This window comes from Babylonia areolata, chromosome 33 (assembly GCF_041734735.1).
Source record: "Babylonia areolata isolate BAREFJ2019XMU chromosome 33, ASM4173473v1, whole genome shotgun sequence".
Lineage (NCBI taxonomy): Eukaryota > Metazoa > Mollusca > Gastropoda > Neogastropoda > Buccinidae > Babylonia > Babylonia areolata.
In genome coordinates this window covers 16,971,610-16,983,167 of record NC_134908.1, presented here as the reverse complement: position 1 = coordinate 16,983,167, position 11,558 = coordinate 16,971,610, and the positions used below count along the sequence as shown (strand labels likewise).

The window sequence follows — 11,558 nt, the reverse complement described above, 5'->3', positions numbered from 1 at the left end:
TAAATTAATCACACATATACACAAATGACCTTTTTCAACTGTTGCTCTTGCAAAAAAAATATGTGTAATGTTCTATACATACGGGTACTGGCATCACATCTTCACTCTTTTCTTCGCTGTCCATGAAAACGCAACGGCGCAGCACATGCCGTTGACACCACAAAAATGAATTAACCAGTCTATTGCACAGCTTTGTCTGGTAAAAATCTACCATCATAAAGTATAGATTGTTTTGTTTCTTTTTTCTTCCTTCTATATATCAATATAAAATTCATATATCCTGTAAATGAATTCATTAAATCTGCAATTTATTCCTCCCCCCCCAAAAAACAAAACAAAAACACTTTCATTACTGTTTTTTTTTTAATTTCATTTATTCATTTGACTGCATGTCACTCACAAAAAAAAAAAAACCCATCATTTTTCCTCCATTGCATTAAATTTTGGCACTATGTCCATCCATTCTTCAATGTCAGTCTGCCACCCCCTCCCCCCCTTCCCTCCACCCCATTCTGTTTGGTTGTATGTCATTCAATACCCACCCACCCACCCCTCCACCCTATTCTGTTTGGTTGTATGTCATTCAATACCCACCCACCCACCCCTCCACCCTATTCTGTTTGGTTGTATGTCATTCAATACCCACCCACCCACCCCTCCACCCTATTCTGTTTGGTTGTATGTCATTCAATACCCACCCACCCCTCCACCCCACCCACACACACCAATTCTATCTGGTTGTATGTCACTCGAAAAAATAAATTTCAGCCTACAACATGATCACGATAGGAATGATTACATCTATAACTGCCATGATTGTGACAGAGTGTCATGGACTTTGGCATATGTATATGGCATATATATATATATATATATATATATATATATATATATATATATATATATATATATATATATATATTCGTTTGAATCTTCATCACCAATTCCATCATTATCAGAAGACATCAACGTTTCTTTTTCACCCATCAGTCAACTGACTTATCATTATTTACATCCTGATTCTATTTCTGCTTTTTTTGCTCATCACTAAAAACTCATCTTTTTAAAAACCTATCTGTAAGTACTCTCAGCTTCCTTGTTCTCCAACACCACCCATGTCAGCTCACTTTGGATGTATGTAGAGTGGGAAAGGGAGAGTGTGGGTGGTGGGGGGAGGGGGGGCGAGGGGTTTTCTGATAAAGAGTGGTCATGAATGTTTTTTGTAACTTGTAATATTTTTCTTTCAGGTAAAGCGCCCTGAGCTCTTAGACAGAAAGGGCGCTATACAAATGTACATTATTATTATTATTATTATTACTGTCATAATCCAAGACAAAACCTTGTGCTTCTGTTTCGCAGCACACAAGTGATGTTTTCAACCATGATAATAACCAAACATGACACACACACACACACACACACCAATAAAATAAAACAAACAAAACAAGAGAGGCAAGGCCTTCAAGACTCACTTGTGATATACTTTAGAAAAAGAAAGCAAGCTTTTCATGTATTGTGTATATTTTCAAAATGTAATGTTTAAGATGAGAAAGATCAGTTTAAAGCAAATTAAGTCCCCTAGCAATAATTACAGAGTAATTTCCCTTTTTTACTAACTGCACCAAAACGTTTGCAACATAAATAAAACTTCCATGCTTAGCAAAAGAAGTTCCTGTTTGAACAAAAAATGATAATAATGACTGCTCTTGTTGTTGGGTCAGAATATCAGATCAAAGTGCCAAGTTTAGAGAATACAAAAAATATAAATATAACAGTAAATGCAGTCTGCATATAATTAGGCTTCTTTTTTTAATTTTTTTGTGCCCATCCCAGAGGTGCAATATTGTTTTAAACAAGATGACTGGAAAGAACTGAATTTTTCCTATTTTCATGCCTAATTTGGTGTCAACTGACAAAGTATTTGCTGAGAAAATATCAATGTTTAAGTTTACCACGGACACACAGACACACACACACACACAGACAACCGAACACCGGGTTAAAACATAGACTCACTTTGTTTACACAAGTGAGTCAAAAACCCATCTGCATCATGCTGTTCACCAATTCAGCACGAGATTTTCTTCATCACACGCAGCATCAACACTATCAGCATCGCTGACTGTGTTCATTCATCATCATAATTATAACTATGGTCCACAGCACGGTCCATAGACCACCCTCCACAGACTCACAGGTAAATGTAGGCTAGCTAGAATCCCCCCCAGGGGTAAAATCTAATCGGGGGGTACAAACAGCCTGCCACACCAGTCCTGACGGCAGCGAACAGGTGAGAGGTCAAGGCAGGACCGGTGAGAGGTCAGGACAGGGTCAGAGGTCAACACAGGGTGAGAGGTCAGGCGTCTCAGCGTCGGATTTTCTTGATCATCTTCAGAGTCTTCTGCATCATGGGGGCCGTGGGTCGTACTTGGGCTGCGCTCACAGAGAAAACACCACGGTGGAAATAAATACACGCAGTACACATCCGTTTCAGTCTCAGTCTCAATTTTTTCAAGGGGGCGTCACTGCGTCCGGGCAAATCCATACACGCTACACCACACCTGCTCGGGAGATGCCTGGCCAGCAGCATAACCCAATGCGCTTACTTAGTCACGCCTTGATTATATATATTTGTATTGTATTGTATTGTATTGTATTTCTCTTTTTTGTCACAACACTGAACAGATTTCTCTGCGTGAAACTCAGGCTGCTCTCCCCAAGGAGAGCGCGTCGCTACACTGACAGTGCCATCCCCTTTTTTTTTTTTTTTAATATATATATATATATATATATATATATATATATATATATATATTATTTCCTGCGTGCAGTTTTATTTGTTTTTCCTATCGAAGTGGATTTTTCTACAGAATTTTGCCAGGAACAATTCTTTTGTTGCCGTGGGTTCTTTTACGTGCACTAAGTGCGTGCTGCACATGGGACCTCGGTTTATCGACTCATCCGAATGACTAGCGTCCAGACCACCACTCAAGGTCTAGTGGAGGGGGGAGAAAATATCAGTGGCTGAGCCGTGATTCGAACCAGCGCGCTAGACGGGCGCAATAGCCGAGTGGTTAAAGCGTTGGACTGTCAATCTGAGGGTTCCGGGTTTGAATCACGGTGACGGCCCCTGGTGGGTAAAGGGTGGAGATTTTTACGATCTCCCAGGTCAACATATGTGCAGACCTGCAAGTGCCTGAACCCCCTTCGTGTGTATATGCAAGCAGAAGATCAAATACTGCACGTTAAAGATCCTGTAATCCATGTCAGCGTTCGGTGGGTTATGGAAACAAGAACATACCCAGCATGCACACCCCTGAAAATGGAGTATGGCTGCCTACATGGCGGGGTAAAAACGGTCATACACGTAAAAGCCCACTCGTGTGCATACGAGTGAACGCAGAAGAAGAAGAAGAAGAACCAGCGCGCTCAGATTCTCTTGCTTTCTAAGGCGGACAAGTTACCTCTGGGCCATCACTCAGTGTACCTGTCAGCGGATTTCTTCTGACAGAATTCTGTCAGAGGACAACAACACTTTGGTTGCCATGGGTTCTTTTTCAGTGTGTCGCGTTGCGTGCCGCTGCAACACGGGACATCGGGTTTATCGTCTCGTCCTTCTTCTTCTTCTGCGTTCACTCGTATGCACACGAGTGGGCTTTTACGTGTATGACCGTTTTTACCCCGCCATGTAGGCAGCCATACTCCTTTTTCGGGGGTGTGCATGCTGGGTATGTTCTTGTTTCCATAACCCACCGAACGCTGACATGGATTACAGGATCTTTAACGTGCAGTATTTGATCTTCTGCTTGCATATACACACGAAGGGGGTTCAGGCACTAGCAGGTCTGCACATATGTTGACCTGGGAGATTGGTAAAAATCTCCACCCTTTATCCACCAGGCACCGTCACCGTGATTCGAACCCGGGACCCTCAGATTGACAGTCCAACGCTTTAACCACTCGGCTATTGCGCCCGTTATCGTCTTGTCCGAAGGACTGGACGCTCAGTTTGATTTTCCCAGTCAAGGGGCGAGAGTGGGATTCGAACCCACACCCTCACTGACTGCGTGTTGGCAGCTGAGTGTCTTAACTCTCTCCATACGAACGGCGAAAGAGACAACGTTAACAGCGTTTCACCCCAATTACCATCATCAAAATATTGCAAGCAGAAGGCTCTTATACTGAAGACGTGAATGTTGACAAAGAATACCACAATTCTGATGATGGAAGCTAAAGGTTGGGTCATTCAGACACCCACTGGACATCCGAGGGGTCTATGTAGAGGAGAAGAGAGGACTGGCCGTACTGAGTGAGTTAACCCATTCTGCCACCTTCCTCAATATAAATCGGAGGCCTGTGTTCACAGGGAGAATGCCAAGGTGAAAATACACTGTTATCTGTGTGTGTCAACAACCGTCTACCTGAAGATCTAGTCATCGGCCCCATCCACGTGTAATATGCGGCTTCTGTTCAAACGTGTGTGTGTGAGTGTGTGTGTGTGTGTGTGTGTGTGTGTATGTGTGTGTGTGTGTGTGTGCAGTGCATGCATGTGTGAGTATGCACAAGTTTTTATGTTGATATGCACTTGTCTGTATCATAATTTCTACCGTATCTGTGTTTGTGTATGATTTTCGATTTATGTTCGTACCTTGTTATGTACTATCCCCCCCAATATTCCTTGTGACCCTGGTACACTTGGTGATAAAGACATATTCTATTCTTCTATTCTATTCTATAAATCATTGGGCTGTGTTCACACACAAAACATCACTGTGAAAATACACATCTGTGTGGAGTGATGGCCCAGAGGTAACGCGTCCGCCTAGGAAGCGAGAGAATCTGAGTGTTCTGGTTCGAATCATGGCTCAGCCGCCGATATTTTCTCCCCCCTCCACTAGACCTCGAGTGGTGGTCTGGCTAGTCATTCGGATGAGACGATAAACCGAGGTCCCATGCGCAGCATGCACTTAGAGCACGTAAAAGAACCCAGAAGGGTTGTTCCTGGCAAAATTCTGTAGAAAAATGCACTTCAATAGGAAAAACGCAGGAAAAAAAATTACAAAAAAAATGGGTGGCGCTGTAGTGTAGCAACGCGCTCTCCCTTGGGGGGGGAGCAGCCCGAATTTCACACAGACAAATCTGTTGTGATAAAAAGAAATACAAATACAAACACAAACATAATTCACAGGGCTGTAATCACACAGAGAAGATCACGGTGAAAATACACAATTTACCTATTTCTAGGCCTGTCGTCCATGGGAGTACACACCAACACACCACCCCTCCACAACCTAACCCCCCCCAGCCCCCCACCACCCTCCCCACCCCCACCCCCACCCCCACAATCAACCTCCATCTCGGCCTGTCATCCACGGGGTGCCCCGCCTTATGTTTCAGAGACTGGGCACCAGAGCACACACACACACACACACACACACACACCATCCCTCAAAATCCCCCCCCCCCCACTTCCCCCCACACATATCAACCTCCATCTTGGCCTGTCGTCCACGGGACGCCCCCCTCTGTGAGCCTTCATGGGGACGTAGGCCTTGTGTTTCAGAGACTGGGCCCCAGAGTACACAGACACACACACCACACCACCAAATCCCCCCTTCCCCCCCCACTCCCCCCACACATATCAACCTACGTCTAGGCCTGTCGTCCACGGGGCGCCCCCCCTCTGTGACGCTTCATGGGGACGTAGGCCTTCTGTTTCAAGGACTGGGCCCCAGAGTACACACACACACACACACACAGACACACCATCCCTTTAAATCCCCCCCCCCCCTCCCGCCACACATATCAATCTACATCTAGGCCTGTCGTCCACGGGACGCCCCCCTCTTCATGGGGATGTAGGCCTTGTGTTTCAGAGACTGGGCCCCAGAGTACACACACACACACACACCACCCCTACAAATCCCCCCCACATCCCCCTTCACCCTCCCACCACACATATCAATCTACATCTCGGCCTGTCGTCCACGGGACGCCCCCCTCTTCATGGGGATGTAGGCCTTGTGTTTCAGAGACTGGGCCCCAGAGTACACACACACACACACCACCCCTACAAATCCCCACCTCCACCCCTCTCCACACATATATCAATCTACATCTAGGCCTGTCATCCACGGGACGCCCCCCTCTTCATGGGGATGTAGGCCTTGTGTTCCAGAGACTGGGCACCAGAGCACACAGACACACACACCACCCCTCCAAATCCCCTCCCCCATCCCCCTCCCGCCACACAAATCAACCTACGTCTAGGCCTGTCGTCCACGGGGCGCCCCCCTCCCTGAGGCTTCATGGGGATGTAGGCCTTGTGTTTCAGAGACTGGGCTCCAGAGCACACACACACACCACCCCTACAAATTCCCACGCCCACCCCTCCCCCCACACATATCAATCTACATCTAGGCCTGTCGTCCATGGGACGCCCCCCTCTTCATGGGGATGTAGGCCTTGTGTTTCAGAGACTGGGCTCCAGAGTACACACACACACACACACATCACACCTCCAAATCCCCCCCCACCCCCCTCCCGCCATACAAATCAACCTACGTCTAGGCCTGTCATCCACGGGTCGCCCCCCTCCCTGAGGTTTCATGGGGATGTAGGTCTTGTGCTTCAGGGACTGGGCACCAGAGTACCCAGCCGATGTGGAGGGCTCGCTGGAGCGCCCACCGCGCACGATGCCCGCCGTGCCGAACCGCTGCTGCTGCCTCCGCACATCCCGCGGCGGTTTGGCCACCGTGTCCATGTAGGCCATGCGAACCTTGTTGCCTGCAGGCAGAGAGAGAGGAACAACAAGTTAATAGTGATGCTTTGCTGTCTCTGAAGGAAAAACTGCTGACACTTTCACTGACAGAAAGTCGACATACGCATTACTTCCACAGAACGTAGAAGTCCAAAAAATGCTGACACATTTGTTGATGAAAAGTCGACACATGCATTAGTTCCACAGAACAACGCAACATCTGAAAATTGTTGACACGTTCGCTGATGAAAAGGTGACATATGCATTAGTTCTACAGTTCAACCATGCGAATCTTGTTGCCTGCACGCAGAGAGAGAGGAACAACAAGTTAATAGTGATGCTTTGCTGTCTCTGAAAGAAAAACTGTTGATGCTTTTGCTGACAGAAAGTCAACACATGCATTAGTTCCACAGAACAACGTGTAGTCCAAAAATTGTCGACACGTTTGTTGATGAAAAGTCGACACATGCATCAGTTCCACAGAACAACGCAACGTCTGAAAAATTGTTAACACGTTCGCTGATGAAAAGGTGACATATGCATTAGTTCTACAGTTCGACCATGCGAATCTTGTTGCCTGCACGCAGTGAGACGTACAACAAGTTAACAGTGACGCTTTGCTGTTTCTGAAAGAGAAGAAACTGTTGACACAATTCGCTGATGAAAAGGCGACATATTCATCAGCTCCACGCCACAACATGGAGTCCCACCATGCAAACCTTGCTGCCTGCCCAGGTTCAAGATGGGTCTACTGGTTTATCGATGTTTGCAGTCTAGCCGACCGCACAGGGCCATATCAGGACTGTCAAACCATACAAATGCTCAACTGCTTCAACACCATATTGTCACACACACACACACACACACACACACACACAAATTAAGATAAACTTACAATACACAGTTCATGACACATTATCCTAACCATTTAGCGTACTCACACATACAATTTTGTACCCCCCTACACACACACAGAGAAATAGAAAGGTACAGATAAATATATACCTCAAAAAACTCCAGATGAATATATATTCCGGTTTTAATTGTTTGTTTAATTGCATGCTTGTCTGCTTTTTATCTGTAACTGTTAGAAGATTTCGCTCTTTTAAATTTAAAAGAGACAGCAACACACAAGTTCAAACCATTACTGAGTTTTTGTGGGGGGGGGGTTTCCAGATAAGAAACACATTTTGAAGCATCAAGTTCATGCAAACATAGATAAAAGACAAAGTACCAGAATCATGCTTTCACACACACACACACAGACACACACACACACACACACACACACAGGGACACACACACACACACGACACACACAGGGACACACACACACAGACACACACACACACACACACACACAGGGACACACACACACACACGACACACACAGGGACACACACACACACACACACACACACACAGGGACACACACACACACACGACACACACAGGGACACACACAGGGACACACACAGGGACACACACAGGGACACACACACACACACGACACACACAGGGACACACACACACACACACACACACAGGGACACACACACACACGACACACACAGGGACACACACAGGGACACACACACACAGGGACACACACACACAGGGACACACACGACACACACACAGGGACACACACACACAGGGACACACACAGGGACACACACACACAGGGACACACACAGGGGCACACACACACACACAGGCACACACACACAACACACACAACACACACAGGGACACACACACACACAACACACAGGGACACACACACGACACACACAGGGACACACACACACAGGGACACACACACGACACACACAGGGACACACACACACAGGGACACACACACGACACACACAGGGACACACACACACACACACAACACACACAGGGACACACACAGGGACACAACACACACACAGGGACACACACACACACACAACACACACACAGGGACACACACACACAGGGACACACACACACACACACGACACACACAGGGACACACACACACACACACACACACACACACAGGGACACACACACACAACACACACACACGACACACACAGGGACACACACACACACACACAGGGACACACACACACACAACAGACACACACACAGGGACACACACACACACAACACACACACAGGGACACACACACACACACACACACGACACACACAGGGACACACACACACACAACACACACACAGGGACACACACACACACAGGGACACACACGACACACACAGGGACACACACACACAGACACACACACAGGGACACACACACACACACAGGGACACACACACGACACACACAGGGACACAACACACACAGGGACACACACACGACACACACAGGGACACACACACACACACAGGGACACACACACGACACACACAGGGACACACACACGACACACACACAGGGACACACACACACACACAACACACACAGGGACACACACAGGGACACACACACACGACACACACAGGGACACACACACACACAACACACACACAGGGACACACACACACAGGGACACACACACACACACACGACACACACAGGGACACACACACACACAACACACACACAGGGACACACACACACACACGACACACACAGGGACACACACACACACACACAGGGACACACACACACACACACAACACACAGACACACACAGGGACACACACACACACAACACACACAGGGACACACACACACACGACACACACAGGCACACACACAGGGACACACACACACAACACACACAGGGACACACACACACACACACAGGGACACACACACACACACACGACACACACAGGGACACACACACACACACACAATACACACACAGGGACACACACACACACACACACGACACACACAGGGACACACACACACACACACAGGGACACACACACACACACACACACACAGGGACACACACACACACACACACACAGGGACACACACACACACAACACACACACAGGGACACACACACACACACGACACACACAGGGACACACACACAGGGACACACACACACACACACAGGGACACACACACAACACACACACAGGGACACACACACACACACAACACACACACAGGGACACACACACACACACACACAGGGACACACACACACAACACACACACAGGGACACACACACACACAACACACAGACACACACACAGAAGCAACAGAAGCTGTCTACCTGACTGTCCCTTGGTCATGGTCTTGGACATGTTTTCTCTCAGCTTCAGGTACTTGGCCTCCCGCTCCTCAACTCTCCGCTGCACACACACACACACACACACACACACACACATATACAAACACACGCACACACATACATACACACACACACACATACACACACACACACACACACACATACACACACACACGCACATACATACACACACACACACACATATACATACACACTCACACACACATACACACACACACATACACACACATACACACACACACATATATACATACACACGTACACACATACATACACACACACACACATACACACACACACACATACACACACACACGCACATACATACACACACACACACACATATACACACACACACACGCACACACATACACACACACATACACATACACACACACACACACACACGTACACACACGCACACACATACATACACACACACACACACACACACACATACATACACACACACACACACACACACACACACAGCAGTCACTCTGATTAATAAAAACAACAGCAACAACAACTCATGAATGAGGCTCCCAACATGCCTACCCCAAAATCTTACCATCAGAAACAGATGACACACACAAAAAAAAAAACCCCATCAGGAAGGCAGCCACAGAGATAGGAAGGGGCTGATTTGTGAATACATTTATAACATAGAGTGCTGATCTTGTACTTTATTCGGTGTGAGACAGGGAGCCAGTGGAGATGTTGCAAAAGAGGAGTGATGTGCTCAGATCTTTTCTTTCTGAGGACAGCGTCTATTTTATTTATTTCCTGAAGATGTAGCGACACTGATTTAGTTGTTTTCATCGCAGTGAGGGTCTCATCTCCATCTTCTTTATCCGTCTCACACACTGATGATACGGATATTTACACAGCGCCTATCCTTGGCTGGAGACCAAGCTCTAAGCGCTTTACAAACACAAGAGTCATTTGCTCGACAGGCTGCCTACCTGGGTAGAGCCGACTGACAGCTGCCATTGGGCGCTCATCATTCGTTTCCTGCGTCATTCAATCAGGTTTCAGTCACGTACACATAAACACTCATACAGACATGCAACATGCCATGTGTATGAGCGTTTTGATTATTCACCCCACCATGATGAAGTGATGGCCCAGAGGTAACACATCTGCCTAGGCAGCGAGAGAATCTGAGCGCGCTGGTTCAAATCACGGCTCAGCTGCCGATATTTTCTCCCCCTCCACTAGACCTCGAGTGGTGGTCTGGACGCTAGTCATTCGGATGAGACGATAAACCGAGATCCCGTGTTCAGCATGCGCTTAGCGCACGTAAAAGAACCCACCACAACAAAAGGGTTGTCCCTGGCAAAATTCTGTAGAAAAAAATCCACTTCGATAGGAAAACAAATAGAATCGCAGGCAGACAAAAAAAAAACAACAACAACAAGAAACAAACAAAAAACCAACAAAAAATGGGTGGCGCTGTCAGTGTAGTAACACGCTCTCCCTGGGACAGCAGCCCGAATTT

The 11,558-nt window shown here is 47.1% G+C and overlaps 1 protein-coding gene across 1 annotated transcript in view; it reads right to left on the bottom strand.

The window, feature by feature from the left end:
- Window positions 1-869: 869 nt before the first annotated feature.
- Window positions 870-11,558, bottom strand: part of LOC143277057 (uncharacterized) — a 30,999-nt gene continuing 20,310 nt past the window's right edge. The window contains exons 9-11 of the mRNA XM_076581789.1: window positions 10,019-10,097; window positions 6,565-6,786; window positions 870-2,433 (exon numbers count right to left, since the gene is read on the bottom strand). Coding sequence (XP_076437904.1) covers window positions 2,366-2,433; window positions 6,565-6,786; window positions 10,019-10,097 — 369 coding nt within the window. The 3' untranslated portion in view covers window positions 870-2,365. The remainder of the gene's footprint in view (window positions 2,434-6,564; window positions 6,787-10,018; window positions 10,098-11,558) is intronic.